The sequence below is a fragment of the Hirundo rustica genome, chromosome 3 (assembly GCF_015227805.2).
Source record: "Hirundo rustica isolate bHirRus1 chromosome 3, bHirRus1.pri.v3, whole genome shotgun sequence".
Lineage (NCBI taxonomy): Eukaryota > Metazoa > Chordata > Aves > Passeriformes > Hirundinidae > Hirundo > Hirundo rustica.
In genome coordinates this window covers 70700834-70726598 of record NC_053452.1, presented here as the reverse complement: position 1 = coordinate 70726598, position 25765 = coordinate 70700834, and the positions used below count along the sequence as shown (strand labels likewise).

The 25765-nt window shown below is 44.1% G+C and overlaps 1 protein-coding gene across 1 annotated transcript in view; it reads left to right on the top strand.

Annotated features, from left to right (window-relative positions):
- FOXO3 (forkhead box O3) overlaps nt 1–24177 on the top strand; it is an 88606-nt gene extending 64429 nt beyond the window's left edge. Inside the window, exons 2-3 of the mRNA XM_040060525.2 lie at nt 7181–8615; nt 19997–24177. Coding sequence (XP_039916459.1) covers nt 7181–8581 — 1401 coding nt within the window. The 3' untranslated portion in view covers nt 8582–8615; nt 19997–24177. The remainder of the gene's footprint in view (nt 1–7180; nt 8616–19996) is intronic.
- Nucleotides 24178–25765: the final 1588 nt, after the last annotated feature.

Sequence of the window (25765 nt, the reverse complement as noted above, 5' to 3'; positions counted from 1 at the left end):
CTCTGCTTCCCATCTCCCAACACCCAGTGTAAACGACAACCAGCATACTATGTTCACAGAAAAACAAATGTTATTTATTAGAGTACTCATGTGGTCAGAGCATGTCTGACTGTAAAATAACTAGAGATTTTTCTGCTAACTGGAAGTGTGGTGCTCTGAGGCAATTTCCAGGCAGTGTATATTTTCAGCTAAGTTTTATTTACGTCAGTGTAGCAATTTGCAATATCACTGTTTGCTAAGAGCGAGGCAGTGGTTGTTTTAACTAGAATTAATTTTTTTTACTTTTCTTACTTTTCTTTCTTTTTTTTTTTCCTTAGGAAAAACTTTCAAGTCATGACTCAATTCCCACAGGTCCATGCTATGAGATGCTTTCCTTTTAAAGAGGAGGTCATAAACCCTCTTGCTGGGCAGGTTGCTCGCTGCCTGCCCTCGTGGCCGGCGCAGCTGGGGAAGCGTGGCGTGCGTGTCGGGGAGGCTTTGTTTTCCTTGTGCTAATCACTTTCTCCTGTGGTAATTTGGCACGGCGTGGTGCCCTGGGTGCGGGACGGAGGCGGATCCGTGTACTGCTTTCCTATCCGAGCCAGCACATTTCAGGGGATAAACCTTTTCTGGACTCGCTGTTCTCCCAAGAAGCTTAAATTCCTCAAGGCTCTGCTTTTCTGGGGTGAGGGACCATGGGCAGAGGTGCAGGCAGAGCTAATCACAGTGGAGGCTTCTTGTAGTGTTCCTTCCCTACCACCAAGGTCAGAAAACTCCTTTGAAGAGAGGATGAGGAGGGGAAACCACAGAGCCACCTTTCAGATGCTGAGCTGACTTTCTTAAATCTGGGGGATATTTTTTTCCCTTTTCCTGAAGGAGGGCGTGCTTGGGTAGGGCTGAGCCTGTGTCACCTCCCATATCCAGGAGTGTGAGGATGGTGCCTTTGCCATCTGGGTGTGAAGGGGTGTACCCAGCAGGACTCTGGTGTGCTCTGGCTGCCTGCTTCTGCTGAACAGCTGGTGGGATTTCTGGGAGCTGCCTAGGGAGCATGCAGATGATATCAAACATCAGGCATCAAAACCACTTTGGGTGTCAGGAAAGATTTCTTTTTCTGTGTGTAATTTTCTTAATGCTTTTTTTGTCCCTGCAGCTTCCATAATTTAGGGAAAATATAACAATCTGGAACACATAATATTTGGTTTAATATGGAAAAAGAGGTATATCAGGACAACATGGCTGGATAGATATTGTGGGAGAACTCTCTTTATGTTTTAGTTCTTGCTTTTCCTGTATCTGCAGAGCACCCTCACTGCTTTATTAAACTATATACATTTTTCTAGTTTGCTAAAACTCATGGGAAAGAGGAAGAAATTCTGAGACCTCTTTGGGATTTCAAAGTTCTCTGAGAAGAGTAGCACTTCAGCCTTATGGAGCTAGGCAACAAGGGACTGTATGGAACCAGTAGATTGGTACTTTATAAAGATCAAGTTCCCTAGGCTTGAAAATCCCTTTCATGCACACAGTTGGCAACTTTAGCCACTGCATCTGTTTTCTTGTTTAGTTGCAACTAAATCTCCTTGGAGACTTTAAAGCAAACAAAATGTAAAACATGTGAAATTGTAAAATGTGGTTTTTAAAAGTCAGAGTGTAAAATGCACTCTGCTCTGCACTGACGCAGCATTTCCTTTAGTGCTGTGTGCAGTTTTGGGCACCAGAGTATAAAAAAGATATTGAGCTATTAGAGAATGTCCAAAGGAGAGTCACAAGGAAGGGGAAGGGCCTTGAGGAGAAGCCATATGAGGAGCACTGAGATCACTTGGTCTGTTGAGCCTGGAGAAAAAAGAGGCTGAGGGGAGAACTCAGTGCAGTCTGCAACTTCCTTGTGAGAGGAGGAGAGGGTGACCAGTGACAGGACCCAGGAGAATGGCATGAAGCTGTGCCAGGGGAAGGTTAGGTTGGATTATCAGGAAAAGTTTTTTCACCCAGAGGGTGGTTGGTCTCCCCAGGTAAGTGATCACAGCATCACTTGTCTGAGTTCAAGTGTTTGGACAATGCTCTCAGGCACATGGTGTGACTCTTAGGCTGTCCTGTGCAGGGCTGGGCGTTGGACTTGATGATTCTGATGTGCTCCTTCCAACCCAATATATTCTGTGATTCTATGATTCTATGAAAACTGGTAGTTGAAGCAAGTTTTGAGTTACTTCATGAAAAGGCACAGACACTGGTCTGGAGAGGCAGGCAAAATATGTTGAATTATTAACAGACTCCAGTTTCATCAACCACTGAATGCAAAAAAAGCGGGGTTTTCTTAAAGAAAATAATTTTTTGGTGGAGGTTGTCTGTAGGGGTGTTCACCCCAAATGAGATTTGTGTGACAACATTTTGAGTAAGATGACATAAGCTGAAAACTGAAATTCAAGTGAGCCAGGAGAGCCATGAAGAAGCTGGACTCCTGTTCAGCTGGAGGCTGATAAGTTGGAGTTATTTTAATTGCTTCTTTTCAGTGGTATTAGATCTGATGCCTTTCTCTACTGCCTGGCCACCAGACAACTTCATATGGTGAAGTAAAAATATTATATATGTTAATACAGGATAAAATAAAGTGTAATTCTCCCAAGTGAGCATTAGCAACATTTATGGCTCTGCAGATAGTGTTTGTTTTTCTCCCACCATGTCCTAATATACTACTTGTTAAACTACTGCTTTTGATTTTTAGCCCTAACTTTATAGTTTAGGAACCCATATCTGAAATAGCAAATTCGCTACTCACTACAAAACACTGAAAGAAAAACAGGCCAGTGTGTAACTTGGACTCGTCAGCCACCAGCTGCACCTCATCTTGCTAATCTTTAGGCTTTTAAAATTTATTTATTTTTTTTTAAAAGCAGGAACTTCTAAGAGTTAAGTTACACAACTTTCATTTTATTTTTAAAGCGAGTGGATTCCTTGTTGCGTTGTCAAGGATGATAAATTGATACCACATGTTGCTTCCAGACAAAAAAGACTCTGTACTGCAGTGGAAGCACTTGCAGCTGGTGTCTGAGTTAGTGGACAGGCTCCACAAGGTAAACATGGCTTGGAAGAGGCTGAAATGGGCACAGGGAGGAGGAATTTGGCCATTTTGAAAGCTCAGACATTTGCTGCTGTTGTCTGACTGGGTCTGCATGTTGAAATAACACGTCCCAGCCTCCTTGGGAGACTTATTCAGTTGTGTGTATAAAATTAGGGATATGGCACTTTGGAAATGTTTGAGTGTCCTGTCAGCTTGCCCGTTTGCAGTCTTATCAAAATATTGAGAGAGACTCATGTAATTAGGACATGGTAGCTGATCTCAGGAGATTTTCTTGTCAGCAGAGTGTAGCTGGAGGAGTATTAACCGAATAAAACACAGTGCAGTGGATCAACATTTATTGAAGTTGAGAGCATGTCCCTGAGTTTGGGGAAAGTGGTATAAGCCCTGGTGTCGCTGCCCCGGCTGTTCCGGGCACTCAGCTCACCCCTTCTCCTGGTGCCTTCAGCCTAAGCCAAGGGAGGACAGCAGCACTGCTTGCCTGTGGCTCTGCACCACCCTCTGCTCACACCACTTCTGCCTGGTCTTGTGTGTTCCACTGCCCTGAGTCTTCCTTGTCTCCAGGGACAGTCCCTCTTCTTGCAGGACCACTTTCAAAGGAGACCTCAATCCAGCTGCTCTGGCCTCAGGGCAGTACATGATGCTCTAGATGTTATCTGCAGGAGCCTCAGTCTTCTGGCTTTCAGTAGAGCACACGGCATTCTTCACATCCAGTATAAATAGTAGCACAAATAAAGGGAGGAGCACATCATACTTTTTCATTCTGCTCGAGTACAGTCCATATGTTGTACCCATTGGTGGTGACTGAGCTGTCTGCAGCCTGGCTAGCATCTACCCCATCTACATATGGTCTCCAGGACACATGATGGAAGTTCCTTTATGGATCTTTTAAAGTTTCTCATTGCATTTTGGCATGGAAAAATGTGTTAATTTTCCATCATTACGGTTTAATTCATCTCCCACATAAGTCAAAGACAAATCCCCATTAATTTCATCAGCAGTGGGTTCAAATAATAAACTGTATTTTCTTTGCTTGCTCACCTCCTTTGTGGTTTGTTGCGTGGTCATATATTAGTAGTGCATGTGATTGTGAGCAATGATTGTCCCCATATACTTTCCTATCATTTAAGCAGATGGGAATATTTTTGACAGCTCAGAAAACATGTAGAAAATACAGTTATTTCCATCCAGATTGCCACCTGGTAGCACAGTGCAACAGCCTTTACTGATGTGAGTTGTCAATCCTGGTGGCTTCTGTAGCAAAACTTGCATGAGAAAGGATAATAGGATCCAGCCCTAATTTGATTTGGCAGGGCATCCAACAGAAGGAAAAACCAAAAAACTCAAGATCCTGTTGCTGAAGAGGTCAGTGGGGGGAGGTTATGTGAAAGAAGTGGGTTTTAAGGCAGTGTTTGAACAGAGGGTGGAGTTGGGGTACACAAAAATAAATTAGCCCATAATTATGCTTAAGAAAATCTTCCTGCAGAAGAAAAGCAAAGAAAAACAGAAGCAGGATTATAAGTGGCATAGTGCTTAATGTAAACGAAAACAAACTGCTTGGAATTTTTATAACCGCCAATTTTCAATGCAGAATGATTATTACATTCTTTTATTATTTGTGTAGAATGGACACTGAGCAAAGATATAATAAGAAGAAAATTACACATGTGCACATACATATCTGCACATGCAGGAGTCCTCATCCTGAATGGTGCCTCAGTCGCACAATTTTACCGATTAGGATTTTTCGTGGTTTTAGGCCAAATACTTTCATACTACAGATACCAGCAGCAGAAATAAGCCCTTTTATGAGAATACTATAGGCTGAAAACCATTAGCTGCTGGTACTTTGGCTATGTATTTTTATATCTGAAGCTGTGCATAGCACACTGCATATACCACCTCAGGTGTTTCTCCTCCCTTAGAGTTGTTTTTCATTAGCAAGAGTCATGATGCCATGTATTCTTATACCCAGCATTTTTAGGTGTGGAACAGTGTGGTTCATATGGCTTTTGAAGCCTGGCATGGACTTTGCATGGAGAAATCCCTCTGCAGATATTCTGATAAGTGGTTGTCCATGGAAATTACAGGAAGTGAGGGTTAGAGCTACCTGCAGAGATGCAGTACAAGCTGCAAGAAAGGTTATTAAAAAAAAAAAGAAAAAAAGAAATCTGTTCTGCTGCCAGTTCTACGGGGAGAAACCTGAGAAAGTAAGGAGTGGTGCATAGTTATTAAAGTTAAACTGTTGCCAGACTCAAAATATGGTTCAACTGTCATCAGTTAAACAATAAAAAGCTTTTTCCCTCCTTAGACTGAAGAACTATTATGGATCAGATCAATCCACCATATTTTGAGGGCATGATAGTCCCTCAGAAATGGACATGTTTATAGCTGCGGCACTGACCCAAACTTCTCTTGAGGATGTCAGCGAAGTCTGATCAGCTGCTTTGTGTAAATTGTTTAAAACATAACAGTTACTGTTTTGAAGCATGGTCCATATGATTTCTCTTTTCATTAAGTGATAATCACAACCACGTCTGCTGTCTGCGTGCAAGAACTTCAGGCATGTTTTCCATTTCACAATCTGACAGAAACCACAAAGCTCAACAGTGGGGAAAGAAAGGCATTTTATACTGAAAAGAATTGTTTTCAAAAAAGCTGGGCTGTACTTTTTTATATGTATCTCCTGTTTATTTATGTCAAGCATCCATTTTTCCTAAGGATGCAAATATTGAGGTGCTGGTGAATGATTTGTTGACTGATTCTTTCTTTGCCCATTTAAATCTGCAGTTTCTTCAGTGTTTTGTAAATGAAGGGCACTTGTTCTGAATGGTTTGATTGTGTTATGGTCTTACCGACTGTGTGTTTTTAAAAGGTGTTGATAGGACTAATATGATTTTATCCTTTTCGTAGATACACCTGGCAATTACCAAAATTTAAGAAAAAAGAACTCTGCACTCTTTAATCTTAGAGGAATAGTACAAGGGGTTTTTCAAAGGAATATGGGATAGCTCCAAAAATCTTTTGACCTCCACATGGAAAAAAAATGTTGGTTTACCAAACCTGGAACCATTCACACTAACAAATACTATTTGCTTTTCTTTTCTTTGATCAATATTTTAAGCACAAGATCAGCAGGACGAGTAGAGTTGGATTTTCATCTCAGTTATTTTGGTTTAAATCTGATGCCATTTCTCTGGGGGTACCGTGGGCTGGTTTTCTTAGGCTCTTTCTGATTCTGAGGTGATTATCATCAGTTTGAGCCAGTGTGGTGTTTGGGCAGGTCAGTGCTGCTGACGAGTGCAGGCGGGTAGGATGCAAGAACAGGCTGTGTTGCAGGCTCCCCTGAGAGCCCTGTATTTCATAGCATCCTGTACCACACGGAGTATCCAGCTGTGTACAGCAGCTTTATACAGCTCTGTATCCAGCAGCTTACGGGGACAGGGATATCGTTGCATACCGTGTCACATCATGTTTTGAAGACTGTGAGGTTACTATAGCGAGGGGACAGCTGGCCAGCTACTGCCGTATGGTCATAATTCTGGTGCCTGTAATCAAGAGAGAAAGTACAGCTTAGTCATGCACAGAGTGCCTGTGGGAGAGGAGCAACAGCACTTGCAGTTTTCTCAGGCATTATTATAACAAATATATGGCACACGTGCCCATGAAGAATTAAAAGACATTTGCAGAGGCTGTGATGAGTGTGACTACCTCTCCAGCCAGATTTTTGCTGTGCCTTTGCAGTTTTTATTTCAAGGAACTGATGGCAAGATTACTGATAGTACCAGTTTGTCCTGAGTCAGAAGTAAGGGAGAAACATCTAGCTCCCTTCTAGCAGGAATGTCAGGCTCCTTTTCTTAGGATGAAGCTTTTAGGGGTGTAGAGATGGGCACAAGGAATGCACAGCTAGTGCAAGCTTGGGGCTTGCTTTACAGCGGGACGCTGCCGTGCCACAGTCACAGTCCAGCCTTCCATATCCAGCACCAGAGAAATGCACAGAGACGTCCAGGAGGGTTCAGTGATTTTATTCATGTTGCTGTTATCATGGGATGTTGGTTTAATGATTGAGATTTGGGTTGTAAAAGAAGTGGGGTGCCGGCCTTGACCTTTTGTTTTGCTTCTTTCATGCAGAATTCAATCCGGCACAACTTGTCACTCCACAGCCGATTCGTCAGGGTGCAGAATGAAGGCACTGGTAAGAGCTCTTGGTGGATGATCAATCCGGATGGTGGAAAAGGCGGCAAGGCGCCCCGGAGACGCGCTGTGTCGATGGACAACAGCAACAAGTACACCAAGAGCAGAGGACGGGCGGCAAAGAAAAAGGCAGCCCTGCAGACAGCCCAGGAGACGAGTGAGGACAGCCCTTCCCAGCTCTCCAAGTGGCCAGGGAGTCCCACCTCCCGCAGCAGCGACGAGCTGGATGCTTGGACAGATTTTCGCTCCCGTACAAATTCAAACGCCAGTACGATCAGTGGCCGCTTGTCACCAATTTTGGCAAGCACCGAGCTCGATGATGTTCAAGATGACGATGCTCCGCTTTCTCCCATGTTGTACAGTAGTCCATCGAGCTTGTCCCCATCGGTAAACAAACCATGTACTGTGGAGTTGCCTAGGTTGACTGATATGGCTGGGACAATGAACTTGAATGATGGACTGACTGATAACCTCATGGATGATCTCTTGGACAATATAACACTCCCTCCCTCCCAGCAGTCACCCACAGGAGGGATAATGCAGAGAAGCTCCAGTTTTCCTTATGGTTCCAAAGGTTCAGGGCTGGGCTCCCCATCAAGTAGTTTCAACAACGCTGTGTTTGGGCCGTCGTCCCTGAACTCCCTCCGCCAGTCACCCATGCAGACAATTCAGGAGAACAAGCAGGCCACCTTCTCTTCCATTTCTCATTACAACAACCAGACGTTGCAGGATCTCCTCACTTCGGATGCGCTTAGTCACAGCGATGTCATGATGACACAGTCTGACCCACTCATGTCACAAGCCAGCACAGCTGTGTCCGCCCAGAATTCCCGCAGGAATATAATGCTCCGCAACGACCCCATGATGTCGTTTGCCGCGCAGTCCAGCCAGGGCGGTCTGGTCAATCAGAACCTGTCCCATCACCAGCACCAGTCCCACAACTCCTCTCTTAGTGGCAGCCGTGCCTTGTCCAATTCCATCAGTAACATAGGCTTGAGTGACTCCAACAGCTTGGGATCCACCAAACATCAGCAGTCACCTGTCAATCAGTCTATGCAAACGCTTTCTGACCCGCTGTCAGGCTCCTCTTTGTACTCTTCTAGCGTGAACCTCCCAGTCATGGGACACGAGAAATTCCCGAGTGACTTGGACCTGGATATTTTCAATGGGAGCCTGGAGTGTGACATGGAGTCCATTATCCGCAGTGAACTCATGGATGCCGATGGGCTGGATTTTAACTTTGATTCCCTCATCTCAGCTCAGAACGTTGTCAGTCTGAATGTGGGGAACTTCACTGGTGCTAAACAGGCTTCATCACAGAGTTGGGTACCAGGCTGAAGGATCTTTGAGAACAGGGAAAACGGGCAAACAGGTCAGTGCCCCATAGATGCAGTAAAAATAATTGGTTCCTTAGTTTTATTGGAGTTTGCACCAAACCCTTAATAGTTAGTGCACACTAATAATAGTAATTTGGCTTGTGATGGCTTGCTGTGTGTTGGTATGCAACAGGCACAACCAAGAAAGGTGGAGGTGTAGAGGGAAACGAGGCTAAGCTACAAAAGCTGCTCGACTGCAACACTGTCAGCACGCATCTGGTGCTCAGCGCCCTTCTTAATTTAGACATGAGAAATGTTAATGACAAATCAGGCAAACCAAGGTGGAATATTTGTGGGTTTTAGGAATCGCAGAGCTCTAACTCGTCTTCTTTGAAGTCACAACAGATGGATTCTTTCTTGCAGCCAATGTCACATGTAGCCAGGCTGTGCTACTCAGGGATGGGGCGAGGGGCTCTGCAGGGTCAGTGGAGCAGTGTTGCTCCGGGGCAGGAGGATGAGTGTCTTTGCGAGATCAGAGCACTCACTGGGGATCAGATGTGTAGAACAGATCTGGACAGAATCAGAGTTGTGCTGCTGCTGTGGCGTAGCAACACTAGCAAAGTTGTTTGAGTTTGCTTTTTTGTAAAATTGTATTTCTTGGCCAAAAAAAGGTATGAAATGGAAGAATTATATATTCGTGGGATCCTGGTCTAAAGAGTGTCCTGGCCTATTTAATGCTTTAAGTATGCAATAACTGTTGTCCTCTTCCTCTGCCCCTGAATGGGATAGATACCTTTTTGTTTTTGACTCCTCCAAGAGAATATCTGTAGATTTGGGTTCTGACATAGGTGTTTTTTAAATATTAGCTTCTTCATATTCTTTTTTTTCAAGATTGATACGATTTTTCCCGCTGCTTATTTTCCACATCTGGGGACTTGTAATCATTGTTTCTGTCATTCTTTTGTGATTTGGCAGAATCCTGCCCATACCTCTGTCTGCTCACATACATATTCCCTGACTCATAGGGCAGGTGCTGCACAAAGTACCGTTTCTCTTTTGTTTATTTATTAGTATAAGGGAGTAAATTTCAAAATGTAACAGGATAAAAGGTTAACTATAAATTATTGAAAGTGTTTTGTTCACTTCAGAATAGTATGTGGAGCAACTCAGTGGTGTGATTAAATGAGGCATTCATTCAGTTTACCACTTACTTCCAGCTTTCTTATTTTCCAGTTGAAGGACAGAAAGAAGGAGTCAGTGTCCTTTGACTTGATGGCACATAATTTGCCCCTTTCATCTTTAATTGCGTTTTCATTCACTGTTTCCCAGTTAGATGTTGAAGGGGAAGCTTTGTGGTAGGTGAACAGCAGTGGTGAACCTCGAGAATGTTTTCCTGTCTCCTGTGTGTACGGAGCACCTCAGGAGATATGCTGTGATCTTCTCTCTGGGAGGGAGAATGAGGCTGCCCCGGCATCCTCCTTTCAGTCCATCTGCAAAGCTGCCAGGATCCGATGGAGTGGTTGGTGTGCACAGTCCTTTTCTCTGTCAGTGCAAGGATTTCCTCTTGCACATCTTTTCACCCTTAGCAAGAGCATTTGCAGTGCACAGCCAGGAGACGGGCTGCAGAGAAGGGCTGTAGAGGACACTGCGTCCCACAGACCCTGAGCAAGGCAGCAACTTGGCAAAGCCAGGCCTGTGAATGAGTTTTGGGCTTTCTTCAGTTCTAGTACTGGAGAATTTAGGAAAAGAAAGGGAGGGAAAAAAAGAGCATTGATCCAAGGATGAAGAAGCAAAAATTTGCAGAAGGTCATGCTTGCTGATGAGTTCTCTTCCTTCAGGTGCATGAGCTGCTTGGATTTAAAAACCTTCTTTGCACAATGTAAAAAAAACAAAACAAAACAAAACAAAACAAAACAAAAAAAAACAAAAAAAAAAAAAAAAAAAAACCCAAAAAAAAAACCCAATGCTGTAGGAACTTTATTGCTGTGCAACGTCCAGCAGTACAATCTGTCAAATGGGACCTGAAAAATACATGTTATTGACAGTTTTGCTTGACACAGGCAAATACGCAGCCTCCTGCTTCCATAGCTTCACGTGCTTGTGTGTAGGTAGCAGCCGCCGCAGGGGGACTCGTGTGGGCAGTGTGGAGAAGAGACAGCATCCCACCTCCTCAGTGATGCTCTTGCTGCCTCTTCACCCCAGCCTCTGGCATCCATGGAAAGCATAGCTGCTGTGATCTTTTTCAGGCTGCTCCCTCTGAATAAAGGAACTGACACATCTGTGTGAGCAGAGTCTCATTGCAGAGGACAGATTTATTAACGAGACAGCTCTCCTTGGCGGATTACTGTCCAGTCGTCTGTGGAAGCCTCTCTCCCTCTCCTGACAAGTGGACCGGCTGCTGCAGGGTGCCTCCGGTATCAGGTGCAAGCGCAGATGATTTCTGCTGAGCTGGTTCATCATGCACCCTTCCTCATCTGTTAAGCAGCTCTGTTTGAGACTTTGCCTCCGTGTGAGCGTCTCACGATTTGATAGGGGATTCTCGCATGGCATCAGATGCAATCATTCTGAATTGCTTTTCTTGGTTACTTCTCCATTATAGCAATAGGCATCCATGAATTAAAATCTTCTCTCAGCGATATTCATGATCCCAGTAATGAATCTTTACAAGCCCAAAGACTGGGGAATGCTTTTGGCAGAACAGCCTGGCAATTGCTTGTGTTAAATCCGTTTCACAAGGGTAGCCAGGTGTGTTTTGCAGGCAGGCAAAAGCAGTTGCAATGGATTATTGGCATACCTATGAATAGTGAGTGCTGTGTTTTCTATTAAAAATAAGAGAAACATTGGAGTCAGTTTTCAGGAAGAAAAGAAAGAAGGCAAATACACAGGTATTTAATTTATACGTACTTAGGGATAGAGGGAGGTTTACTTTGGAAGAAAATCAACTGCAGTTTCTTCATAGGAAAATTTAAGGAACCCTGCTGGAGATGCAGTGTTGCGGGTTTAGTGGCTGTGCACGCTTGCTGCATACAAGACTGTGCATGGTCCCTGCAAAGAACCCTGCCCAATCCCACCCCACCAACCTGTGCCCATGAGGCTGCCCATGCCCAGCCTTTCAGAGGGCCCTCATTGAGGCATATAAATGAATTTGGGTTTGGTTTGGTTTTTTTTCTCTTACAAGAAAGAATGGAGAAATTTTTTTTTTTTTTTGCTTTGCTTTATTCACTCAGCCATAACTTTCTCCTCCTATACTGCGTCTGGGGCCTCTGTTCCTCTATCTCTACCTGCTTTCCAAAAGCACTGGATAATGCCCTCCACCCACTCAATCATCACCTTGGTATTTCAGCAGGTTTAGCAATAAATAAAGACATCACTATTCCTTCATCTGTCTCTAGAATAGCTTTTATTTTGAAATTAATAGGTCCTTCTCTTAGTCTGAGATTCCCACAACTCTGCACTTTGCTCCTGGGTCTGTCACACCTGGCAAGTCCAAAGGGACTTGGCTTTTGCCAAAGAGTAATCCCGAACCAGACCATCAGGGAAGACTATTCAGGACATTTGCTGCTGCCTGGAAGGTCAGGAGCTGGTGAACAGTTGCATGAGCAAACATTTTCTCCAGCACCAAAACACATCCAAGAAGTTGCTTTTACCTGGATTGCTTCAGTGATCCAGTTTACAATGGCATCATGCAGGCAGCAGTGCTGGCAGGGTTGGGCATGGGGTGGAGAAAAGCTCAGCACAAGCAGGGCAGGAACTTCTTGAGTTGGTGTCATAGTCTGAAAAACTCATCTAAGCTACATCTTCTGAAAGAGATTTCAATATGTCATTTATCGGGGTGCCTCTGGGCTCTGCAACAGAACTGTGCTGGACTCATGTTGGCTTATTTGAAATTTGAAAATTACATGTAAAGGACTTGACAGATCAGTTAAAGTCACTCATTTTCCACCAGTATCATCTAGGTCTCACATCTTCTTACTGCAGAGTACACAAGCTGCAAATGTAGTATTCACACTCAATGATTAACATCTCTGGTGAAGAAAATCTTAGGAAACCTAACAAAATGTCTGTTAGTCTTTCATTAGTCCATATCAGCTTGGACTACTTGCCAGTTTGTTAATTGGTCTTCATCCTGTTTCTGTGTACAATTCGTACCTAAGACAAAGAGGTCTGAGGGTGACTTCATGGTCACAACACCATCTTAAAAGTGAAAATAGGTAGTCAAAGATCTCCATTTGGGTGGAGTTTTGCATCAGAGAGTTCTGTACAGTTCACCACAAAGATGATTTTTGTTTTCTGCCAGAAAACTTCTGCCCATGAAAGCTGAATTACTGGACCTCTTACCTGATGACATGTGACTGCCTCAGTACCATAGCTGCACTTCCTTCTCTCTTACTTTCAAAAATGAGGGCTTAGGGTTAGGGCTGCCAGATTTCTTACAGTGAGCTGAGGTGGGGCTGTCTGCCCTTAAAAATTCTAAAGGAAATTCAAGAGCAGCACATTCTTCTGCAACATTTCTAGTAGGCTAGTGGTTAAGGTGGTGGCACTTGTAACATTTAAATGGTGTTTCTGCCAGCCCAAGTTTTCAAAGGTGGTTTTGTGACTAGCTGAACTCCACACATGCCAAGTTTAGTCTTTGAACAAAAATATCTATGTAGAAAATGTGTTTTGTGGAGAACAGGGATCCCTTCAACTCCAAGGAGGGCCTGCCCTGAGCAGGCTCCTCAGTGGCTGGGGAATACATCAGTGGCACGGGAACAAACTGTGTGCTCATGACTGCTGGGGAGGAGGAGGGGGGAAATCTGGGCAAACCCCATTGGGACTGCCCCCTGTGAGGTCCCACTTAAGCTCATCAAAGCCCCTTGCATACAGAGGCCAGTCCTGGGCTTGCAGGGATGCTGTGACTTGTGCTGTGTGAAGACAGAAGGAGCTGACACACAAACAAAATGAATTGCTCACTCCTTCTGGGAGTAGGGCTTTTTTGTTCTGGTATGTTTTTAATCTGGGTTTATTGTTTGGGGTTTTATTAATGCAGGGGAAAGATCTGTAAAAACCAGGGTTGCCTCCAAAGGCTTGTGTTGTGAGTGTAAAGCAGCTGAAGCTAGGACAGTGGTCTTATCCTGTGGTTTGGGTGTTCTTCTGTTGGTGTTTTATATAGATGTATTTTTTAGAGCCTCATGCTTTGTCATGTGATTCAGCAGCAATAATTAGGCAGAAACTTGCTGTCCCTGCAGATGCTAAGATTACGGGATGACTTACTCTCACCAGATGACAGCACAAACTGATATTTTTAGAACAGCCCACATCAACTGGTCTCCCCAGTGCTTTCCTCCTTGGATCAGCATTGCACAGGTTTTGTTACAGAATGAGTCTTTGCAAATCGTCTGTCTCATGTGAATGAGCCATAATGATTGTTTAGAGCTGCAGATCAGTGTTGGTCCCTCGATATGTGGTTTGCCTGATAACTGGGCTGGTTACAGGTGGCTTTTCTTTGTTCATGCCTTCCTTTGAGCCAGACTTTTAAATAGCCCCCATGAAAGCACATTTTCTTGAAGAAGTGCGTAATAAGAGCTCCTTTTTAGAAACATAGCGTCATGCAGCTGAGGAAAGGTCAGGATCTTTTTTTCACAGCAATTGGGCACTCAGCCCAGGTGATGAACTGACAGCTGGAGAGGTTTAAGTCTGGTGCTGATGACAGCCAAAAAGCACAGGTACGGTGTGGGCAGTGGGAGTGCACGTTTGAGTAGTACCGTGTGCCGATAGCCAGCCTTTCTGTCCTGGCGGGGGGAAGGGGCATGAAGGAAGGAGCCACCCTGAGCTCCTGGTGCCAGTGGTGAAGGATGTCCAGCAGGATGTTCCCATCGGCACTGTCCCCAGTCAAGTCCCGAGCGGTGTGTGGGGATGCTGACCCCGTTAAATCCGGTACCTGTGGCTGGGTGGTGGGAATGCCCCGCTCAGGCCCAGTCTGGCGGAGCTGTTTAATCAGCTTTTCCATTCCAATTGCTGCACTGGTGGCAGTTATTGGAGTCTGGCAGAGGGGACATCTGCTGAGCAGGAATCAGACAGGGACGCAGCTCGGCTAGCGGAAGCTGCTGTGCAGACACGGCTGTCTGCCATTACTCCAGGAAAAAGGCCGCTTCTCCCAGATGATGCTGTGGAGAATGGCTTGTGCTTAATGTATTATTACAGCTGAGCTGAATGTCTTTCCCGTTGTTTGTCCCTTGCACTGCCTACATCTCCTGGCATTTATCTACCTACAAATGTAGATAAAGTCTGGGTTTGAGATAGCATCTTTCCTTCTCTTGCCTTTTCTGCTACTTGTAAGTTATGATAGAAGATGTTTTGCCTTTTATCAACATGGTATTGGCCTCTCATTTCCAACTTACTGTAGAAGAAAACAAGATGATTTCATAGCAAAGAACCCTTCCATAGGGAAGATGTTTTTAAAATAGGCTTGGTACCTAGCAAAGAAAAAGCAGCTGTCTATGAGCACATTCAGAATAACGGCTACATAGTATGTTTCCATAGCACTGTAAACCCATAATTCAGGATGTCTCTAGCCATGCAGGTACCTTTCACTCTAAAATGTGACTCTTTTTCTTCAGATTAAAAAATGCAAGCAAAATCCTTCTCTGGTCTTGCACAGGTGCAATAGTTGCACATCTTTTTGTGATCCACAGTAGACATCTCCTTCCCAGTGCTCCTGAGTGCCTAAAGAAAGCACAGTTATTCCAGCTGATGGGCTTTACCCCTAAAAAAAGTTGTATTTTGTAAGTATTTTTGGCCTTCTTCCTCTAGTCCAGCAGCATCCTGCCTAAAAAGGTATGTGTTGAACACCCAGACTGATCTCTCTCAGTCATTGGCAGTGTCACCCATAACTGGCAGGATTTCCATCCCACTCCTTGGGCTCCTGACCAAAATACAGGGGTTAAAATTGACCAAAAGGTTGTCAAGTAAGAAACCTGATGACCTTATGGAGAGAAGTTGTGCTGTATCTAACCTCTACTGTGTTGGCCAGGGCAGAGGATTAAACCCAGACAGATGTGATGGTTCTCAACAGCAATTTTGTATCAACAGCGCTTGGGCTCAGAGTTTCCTTTTCCATTGTACAATGGGTAGAAGGGACTTTACCCACCTTTGTGGGTAAAATGAACTGCCCGGAGGAGCACTGGATTCTCCCGTGCTGGAAATACTCCATACATGACAGAATCCTGAATAATCTAACCTAAGGCCCTGCCTTGAGTGGAAAGCTGAATCAGATCATGCTGATCTCTTCCAGCCTGGACTTTTATATGATTCTGTAGACCAGTGACGTATCAGAATAACCTGCTTATAAATAGTTGTGGCAGCTCACTATACTTCTGGCCTTCTTTCCCAGGGTCCCTGCTACAGGCTGAGAGAATGGTCTGCTGTCTTAAGTTACATTTACTACCAAAATGCTTGGTTGTCTCCTATGGTTTACAGTGTTCCTTGGAAGAAGAGCAGCAAAAGAAGGAAGAGACAGTTTCGTGCTTTATGTGCTTATGCAGCTACAAACCCCGCAACATTTTAGCTCCCATAAGTCCTGGTTCTGTGCTGGCGTTCTTCCTCTTTCCATTCTTCAACCCTTACTCTCTGCACCCTGTTGTGAGCTGGGAAGGATCTATTTTTGCAAGCAGAAATTAAAGAGAAAAAGTGAAGTCGCAACATGCCTGAAAGTTCAAGAAATAAAGCCACATTAAGTTGCCAGCTAGTTTTTTTTTGTCCCTGGGCTTTGTCCCTTGATCTCAGTGTTGTCCCTCAGCACAGGGCCATCCTAGTGCAGCGTGTGCAAAGCCTGTAGGGCATCACTGTGGCATATGTGCTGTGGCATTGGGATTTCCAGTTTTTATTGTGCTTGAAATACAAATCTCATGATGTAATTTTGCCATTAGAGAAAGACTGGCCACAGTAGTTATCTTCCTTACTTGTTTTTAAGCAAATTCTGTGTATTTTTCGCTCTTTAGCTTTGAAACATCAGGCAGAGTATTAACTTGTAACCACACGTCCACCACAGTCTTGCTTTTTGAGCCTACTTCCACTTTGGAGTAGAAGCTCTGCTGCTAGAGGCAATGACAAATCGAAGGGCAGAGGTAGCAGAACAAATGCACATCTGTCACTAAAGGACACAAGTTTCCTTGAAAATGTTTGCATCCCAAGTGTCTAGACAATAAAAGTAGTTACTGGGATTTCCTGTCCCTAGAGAGTTGTTACAAAGTGGTACCCAGGGAGAACCCTTGTTTTACAGACCTCTAAAGGGTGATATTTTCCAAGATGAGATCCACTCAACAAGCCTTCCAGCCAAGTCAAGAGATCCATGTTAGGCTGCCATTCGGAGGAGCTGTGTGTTGGCAGTGCAGATTCTCATACCATAATTGTGTACAGGAGCACACAGCTTTTCTTCCAACAGAAAACTTTATGTGCTGGTTGCTGTGTTGGTTCACTGATAAATCAGGGCACTTTATCTATGTCCCACTCTGGGGAGCATCTCCACATCACCTTTCTGTTCTGAAAAAATTTCCAGTGCTTCATAATTGGCACCATTGGGGATCAGAGAGAAAGCAATAGGTGGCAAATGATTCTTCAAGTGCACAAGCTGGCATGGGGCTTGGGAGTCCAGTTAAGTGGTAGAATGATTGTGAGACAGAGGTGCAGAGTTCTTGCTGGAGGGAAATTGGAACCAATCAGCTTTGCCACAGAGTAAAATGAGAGTAGCATTTGTGACTGGTCAGTAGCAAGGTAGAGGATGGGAGGGCGGAGAATAGGACAGAAGAAAGGTATGTCTCATCTTCTGCATGACTGTTTGCAAAACTTTTAGCGGGGCCTGTTGCAGTAGGACAAGGGTAACAGTTTTACACAGAAGGGGGTAGGTTTAGATAAAGTATGAGGAAAACGTTTTTTATGATGAGGGTGGTAAAAGACCCCAACAGGTTGCCCAGTGAGCTGACAGATGACCCACTCCTGAAACTGCTCAAGGCCAGGTTGGATGGGGCTCTGAGCAACCTGATCTAGTTGAAGATGTTCTTGCTCACTTCAGGGGGATTGGACTAAACAATCTTTAAGGTCCCTGCCAGCCCAAACCATTCTATGATTCTGTAAAAAATGGAGATGTAAGTGGAGCACTTGTTTTCCTGCCTTAATACAGTTTTCATCGCTGTGGGGTAGCAGGCTGCTAACTCAGGGTAAATAGGCTTTTTGTGGTGAGACAGAAAGCAAGACTGTGTGGGTCTGTTATAGACTTTAACAGGGTAATTTGAAGGCAGGCAGGTTAAGACTTTGATCTTGCTCTTTTCATTTTTAATCCATTTGCAAAGTCCATGTAAGCAGAGCTTTGAAAGTGGAACATAGTTTGATTCTGCTATGTGATGCACACCTCAGCTGTGCATCTGTCTCCAAAATGTTGGCACTGTCTGAAGTACAGGTCCCACAAGAAAAAAATATTGGGCAGTGCCACTTCCACAAAAGATAACTCAACCCATCCTCCATATTTTCTCATCACTCGGTTTCATAGTACATTTCATATAAAATTTTTATTTAATACTTTATTGGGAGTTTCTGTACTGTTTTGTTTTTAATCATAGCTTTATTCAAAGTCAGCAAAGCTTCTCACACGTGCCAAAGCTAAGCCCATGCTCAGCATAACTGGCAGCTGCCTGAGAGGGAGCTGACTCGCTGGGCTGTGGCATTTGGGACCCAAGCCTTGCCTTCAGAGGATGTTGTGCTTTGGGAAGTCACACGTTTTCAGCCCACTCTGGTGCTCAGGCTTTAAGAAGTATAGAAATGGGCTTGCACTTGTTTGAGCTGCTTACAAGGCACTAGCTGGGTTTTACTGGGGGCTACCAGGCCTGTCTGGGTATCTTCTGCTGACCTTGTTACAGCCATCGGGGCACACCAAATGGAGTCCTTGCCAGGCAGTCACATTAACGAATGGCCAGCGTTAATTTGCCCTTTGAAAATGAAGAAATCAATATGTTGATCCAGTCGGAAATCCCTTTATTCACAAAACAGTCTACCCCAAACCCCTCCACATAATTAAGGATAAAGCCAAATTTTGTTTGGGTGAAATGCACAATCTGTCTGCTCCCTAAGCTGCGCTGAATGAAGTTCTCCCCTAATGGTGCAGGGAGCAGCTGTCACGCTATTGCTCTAATAACCATGAGACAAAATGATTAAATTTCCATCAATCATTTAGCATTATCAGAATAGGTCATTTTAATAAATTGTTATCATAGGATCAGTGCCTGGCACCTTAGACAGGAGACAGTCTTTGAGTGATCCTCCTTGCAGGAGGTGCCTGTCCTGGTTAAACCAGCACTTCCACTAAATCCACCATTTTTCATGAGGATGTTTGATAGCAGGGTCTTTTGAGAGTAAAAACATTCCTGCAATCAACTCAATGGCTTTTTGGTTTCAGCCAGTGTCCCCTTGTTCTTGCACTGCATAAAAAATCATCAATCTTTCTTCTTGGGGAAAATCTTCAAAAGGTAGTAAGTGGTGGAGAGGACTAAATTCTGTTTTCAGAAGCCATTTCAGAGCCAGAAGCTACATATCCAGCAACACAGATGTCTACCGAGTGGACTTGCTGAAAATGTAAAGAGGATTTCATGAGAATGTTTCCAAAACCCTATGTGATGCCTACCTATATCTTTAAGCTACTGAGTGCCTTTAAAACTCTGTCTCCTTGCCCCCCTTGGTTGAAATGTTCATCTGTTTTCAGTGTTTTACCCACCTCACCCTGTTTCTTCATAGGCATTTCCATGCTGTATCCAGGGTGTCTTCCCCACTCTTCTCTCTCCACAGACAAGTTTCTTGGCTACAGAATCAGATGGACCCTTGTCCAGTTTTTAAATCCAGGTGGACTCTTGTGTGTTGCTGCTGTGTTGTGTGAGCAGGAAAATGGAAAACTCCAGTCCACACTGAAATTTGTGGCTCCTTACTGTGTCTCTTGAGCATCCTCTTCATCTGTCCTTCAAGGTGCTGGTGGATGTCAAACACTTACAGAAGATGTGTTCAGCTTTTTGGTGATTCTGAGAAAAGATGATTGTGAAAAATGGAGAAAAGCTAGAAGATCCTTCATTGCTTTTACCTGGAAATAGCTTAACAAATAGACAGATGCACTGGGTTTCTGTAAATCAGACTTGACCATCATTTTTCATTGGAGAGAGGGTTTTTTTCTGTCCTGTTTGAGAGTAGCTAAGCCAGCAAAGAAAACACATGAACCTTGGCGAGTAAAAAGTATTTTCAGGCAGGGTCATCCTATTCCTTGCTATATGTTTGAAGTTCCTGGGTGTAAACATATCTGAAATGCTCCTCAGTATAAGCCATTGTTTTGTTTGGAGGTTTGCTTAGTTGCCTTTTTTGTTGTGTTTTTGTTTTTTCTATATGCAGTAATCTCACTGTCTTTTCTTCTTTTTCTTCTCTCCAGGCCCTCAAACTGACACGAGATGTAGAGAGAGAACCCTTTGCCAAATCTGCTGTCAGCAAGTGGACAGTGATACTGTTTACAGCTTACGACCTTTGTGAACCCTGCATTATTTTCCTAACGAAGCAGACTGTTAATAGGCCCCTTACTGGAGCTGGAGTGAAGAACCTACCTTTTTTTTTTTTTTTTTTTTTTTTTTTTTCCCTCTATTATTTCTTTTTTTTCTCTCCCTTTTTGTTGGGAATTGAACTCATTCTGAAGTATGCAAAATCTTCCTTTTCTGGGATGGCCAAGCACCTGCTGTGGAGACAATGTTCAGCACCATCCTGTTGAGAACACGCTGTGTAGCCTTTACAATAGTTACTTGTCAATGAGTATGTGGTGTTTCAATATATTAATGGTTTATGGGATGTTTTAAGTTGGCTTTTATTTTTGGAGGATTTCCCTATCTGCCCACCCTCCCCGCTACAGCCTCCAGTTTGATTTCCATAGATTTTTAACCATTTTTGCTTTCTCTTCCTGGGCAGTCTGAGGCACTGTGCACGTGCATGGAAATGACCGTAACCCAACACTGCTCAGGTGTCAGGGTTTTCTGAAGATACAGCATTTGTTAGTCCTATCAACTGGCTGGATTCCAGAGAGGGGATGTGCCTGGCCTCTTTTCTTGTTGGGTTGGTTTGTTTCTTTCTTTTTCTTTCCTTAAGTTTAATGGTACACCCCTGTTTTCCATAAGGGTCAACCCAGAGTTGGTTGCAAAACAAGGGAAGCTGGTGAGTTTGCCTCTTGGCTCGTGAGGACAGACTGACAGTGGGCACCATTGCCCTCACATGCACCAAGTCAGGAGCCCCTCTCCTGGCCACTGGAGCAGGCTCCCCTCCTGCCTTACGTTAGCAAAGCTGCCCTCACTGCCGCAGGGAGGAGTTGTGGGCTGAGCTGCCACACAAGGTGGACACAGTCACCTGTAAAGATGTGTTTGAAAACACAGAAATTAAAGGAAGCCTAGTGGCTGGGCATCGGCAGGTGACTTGCAGTGACAATGCCAGGAGTTGAGGCACAGATCACTGCAGAGTGTGTTATGGCATTAGTGATCCTGTTTATTTTTTTTTGTTGTTGTTGCTGTTTTGGACATATCCTTGATTATTTTTTCCTTCTCATTATGTATAATCCATTGTGGCAGGAGAAGCAGGAGTGGGAATGGCAAGGTGACAGTATCATACAAATGGCTTTTCATATGAGCGTAGATTGTAGCAGGATAAATGACACTGAAAGACAAGGCAGTTTTATATATTTTGCTTCTAAGATTTTCTTTTGTAAAATGAATAATAATAATAATAATGAATAAAAGGTATGGTGCTGTATAGATCCTCTCTATAATCTGGAAAGTTTGATTACTTTTTATTAGTATCTTGGGGGGGAGGGATACGAAAAAAAGAGGGGAAAACACCAGTGGTACGTAGGAACTTGGCATGAAGAGGTTCTGAATAGGACAGTGTATACATAATTCTCCAAAGCGATATATGAAGGTTTTTTCCTTTGCATAAAAGCATTATGCATATAAATATATAAATATATTTTATTATGTACAGAAATGGATCATTATGCATGGATGTTAGGAAAACAAAACTAGCATTTTAACCCAAAGTCTCAGTGCATGAGTTCCCACCAACCCGTGTCCCATGCAATGTGGAGTGACTCCCTCTCGCCACTGCCACCACACATGCACAGTCATGCACCAACACTCACATGCATTCGTGGGCCCTTCCTCACCCCTTACTTTCCAGGTCCCTGAGGTGATTTTGGTGAAACAACGGCTCTTAGTGTGATGGAAGTTTTGGTTTTGTACCGTAGCCCCCATGCTGTTCTCTCATAAAGATGCACCTCTTGGCTTCTCCCCCCAAGTTATGACCATGTAGGCTCTGTGCAGTTGTGGTTAGCATAGCTCTGTAGCATATCAGCTCTTCCAAGTAGCCAAGGGTTTATCATTTGTCTTTTAAAAAAACTTAAATTTTCTTTTTACACTGTTCTATTTGTTAGCATGTGGCCTAATTTATTGCATTCGTTGGAGCTGGCTGGTGAACATTGCCCATGTCTATCAGCAGCCGGCTTCCCAGGATGCTTGTGTGGCACAGCTGGGCACTCTGCTTACCCGAGTCCAGTTGCAGGCACCTTTTACTGAAATTGATCAAGAGTTCATCACTGGCCTACTGGCCTTCTCTGAGCATGTGCCATTAGCTCTTAGCTTCCTGGTGCACCCCAAAATGTGAGTGTATGCTGAAGGACTTCCCTCTGGTGTTTCTTTCCCTGAGGCTTCTCTCCACCTGCTGCCCCATGGCTGGACTTGTTCCCCAGCCCCACATTTTGGCTGTCAGCAGAGCTCACTCGGTGGCTCCTCGTGCTGAGGTGCAGCTTTTTAATCCCTACACAGATGAGCTTCCAGTGAGACCCCTGGTGCTTCCCAAAGACCCACCATCACTGACAGATCAATAAAGCCTGACTCGATGGTATGGCCAAAGTGACCACACCCCCCATAATTTTTTTTTCTCTTGGTACAGATTCACTTCTAGTCAAAGGCAAGGGAAAGCTTAAATGAAATGGCTGCAAATTCTGCTCTGTTCCAGCATCTTAGCCTTCATGGGTTCAGAGGAGCTGCTTTCCACTGGCAGAAATGAGAGACAAAACTATGGCCTGCTCTGTTCAGAAAATGGAGAAAAAACACTTGGTTTAGAGACAGCCCATCAATGGCAGAGAAGTTTTTTTTAAAGAAATAATAAAAGCTTTAGTAGCTAAAAGGCTTAACCTGCCTTCCAGCAATGCCAAGGGGAACATTTCCATTGGTGCGGCTGGGACAGCTTGGGCCCCTGCTTTGGAGAGCATCCCAACACTCAATGAAGAGGGATGGACTCGGCCAGCTTCTTCAGTTTGGTTTGGTTTCTGTTGCTCAGTTTTGGGGCCAGAATTTTCAAGCAGGAGTGCCTGGTGTCAGGCACCAAACATCGAGGACTCTAGCGTGGTTGCAGAGGTGAGCTGCTCTGCCCTCTTGGCTTCTGGAAGGGAGGGGAGGTGACAGGTCCCCCAGGCCCAGGGTAAAGTCATCACCCTCTACACCTGCAGAGGTGTCCAGCAAAGGCCCTTTACTCCAGAGGTGCTAAATAAATCTCTCAGAATGCAAAGGGCCAGTTATTTAGGTGTCAAAATTGAGCCTTGAATAGCTAGTTTGGGGAACCTGCTTTTTGAAAATTTGGCCTTTGAGTCTTTGAATATGTTTATGCCTGGAAGTTTTCCTTGTGAAGTCATGTAAAACAGATCAAGGTCAAAGTCACAATTACATGGTTATCTTTTGGACACTTGGTCTAAACAAATGGTCTAAAAAGGTGTTATTTGTGCAGTTTCTAGTCACAGGTTGGGGCTTGATTTAGTGATTTTGTAAAAAAAAAAAAAAAAAAAAAAATCTCTTAAGAATAATTGGATAGTTAAACACTGCTTAACTCCAGAAATTTTTGTGCCACTGCTTAAAATTTACCTTTTAGGTCATTAGGTATTTCTCCAAAATTAAATCATTGCTTGGCAATTGGTGTCCTGTAAGTGTTTGAAGTACACAATATACCTTTGGAATTGCCAACAGATGCGAAGGGGGACCAGATACATTTCGTAACTATGGGCTGGAAAAAATGAGTTGTACATTTGGCTTCACATGTTTAACTTTTTTTTAAAAAGTTGCATGATTGGAAAAAATATGTATACAGTATCTGTAAAACTGTTTTATCTGTTTCTGTTTCAAGCCATGTAAATTGGAAGAATATTAAATCCACAGCCTTATCGCGCATGGCCGTCTTTACATACTGAAGAGCTGAACAGTTTATACTTTTCATTTGGGCTATCTTGTACTTTCATTTGAAAGCAGACACTCTCACGTTGCAGTCTTACTGAGGATTTTATATTTAAAAAAAAAAAAAAAAGAAAAAAAAATGCTGCCCTGGAGGAATATATTACCTTACTGCTCAGAGGTTGGACGGAAGTTTGTTTTGGAGCAAAACCTGCCCCTTTCCAAATGAAGTAGAGACGCAGTGCTTACTCCACTTGGTGTTAGTAGATATTGCCTTGTGTATTCCATTTTAAATTGTAATCTAGTTTGTAAAAGAGATGGTGACGCATGTAAATAAAGCATAATGGATCTCTACGTTGCACATTTGCCTTTGCTGTGTTTTATTGTGTCATAGACAGACATGTAAACACAGGACCTGGAGAAGGGTTGACTTTCAAGCAGCAAGTGAAAATAGCTGGTGGGCAGCTTGGAGCTTGGGAGAGGTCCCCAGCCTGCATCCACTAATATCTGTCTATGCATATTGACATGAGCCTTGGCCCTTCAGTCCTTCAGCCAAGCCAGTGTAGTTTTGGTGGTCAAATAACCCCCAGGGGGATCATTTGCTGCTGCTAAAAAATCACAAAGTTCACTTGAATTTGGGGACAGAGGGGGGGATGTCCCCAGGGGTGGCAGCTGCACTCTGCAGCTGCAGACCAGCTCGCCTGAGCTGGGAGAGAACCAGTCCGACTGCAGACCTGTCGGGAGAAGGGTTACACCCCGCACCGTGGGCTTGGCTGGGTTTCAGACTGTCTTTGAAAAATGCCTGGAGTGCTTGAAACCATGGGATTTGGGATAATAAAACCAGCAGCCTGACTCAGCAGAAAGTTATACTGAGGGCTCTGGCTGAGGCAGTGGAGAGTGTGCTCAGAAATGAGAGACATGTCGCCAAAAAAACTCTTCTCCCACCCTGATGGGAAGCCAGAGATGTATATAGTCTTTTGGAGTCGTCTTTGAGGAAGAAATTATATTTTTGAGAAAGAGGAGCCTTTCCTCACAGGAAGGGAAGGGGTTCTTGTTACTCCATGGGGATTAACCATGATGTCCGTGCAGAGCCCACAGGAACGCTGCGCTGAAGTAGTGCAGCAGTAAAGAGCAGCTTGAGGAGATCCCTTGTTAAACAAAGCAAGAGCCGTTCAGATTTTGTTCTAACCAGAGACAGCATGAAACATGACATGATCCAGACAGAATAAATAGCCTTTGACTTGGATAAAGTGTGCATTAAACTTCCCAGAGAGTGCACTTGTCCTGCAGCAACTACATCTTCCCTTCACAGAGCTGTTTTGCTTGGCTTTTTCAGAAGGCTTCAACAAGGCTCTGCCAGGGAAGGACTTGTGCCCTCTGCCTTGGCATCGCCCCACTGATACTTGGAACAAGCTGTGGTGATTGTTTGGCCTAGTGAGGTGCCAAAGGCACTCAGCTTTAACCTGAATTTAGGCAGGAGTGGCAGCGGCAATGAAGATGAGCTGATCAAATCGTGAGCGAGTTTTGTGCTGAACCTACTTGGGTCTGTTGTGCAATGCCTTAGCTGTGACCTTCAGTTCATCCAGCCTTGGAATAGATCATTCTTATCTCTCACAGTACTTTCAAAATAAGTCCAAACATTTTAAAACTTCTCCAAGTTGTCCCAGAAGGCAAAAGACTTTTCAAGTTGATGCTGAGGCTGGTGAGGCAACAGAGAGCTATTTTAGGAGCTCCTCACCACATATGCTGAGTCGTGAGTTCAGCCAGACCAGGGAAAACAGTATTTTACAGCTCTCGTTTGGTTACTGCTCCCAAGGAAGTTAGGGGTGCTTTTAAGAAGGCTGAGATAAGTAAATCTGGGAGGCTACCTCTTTTACTGGTTGGAGTCATCTTGACTGGAATCTCCCCCTTCAAAAGGAAGTCTTCCCGGATGAAGTGGAGCCCAAGCT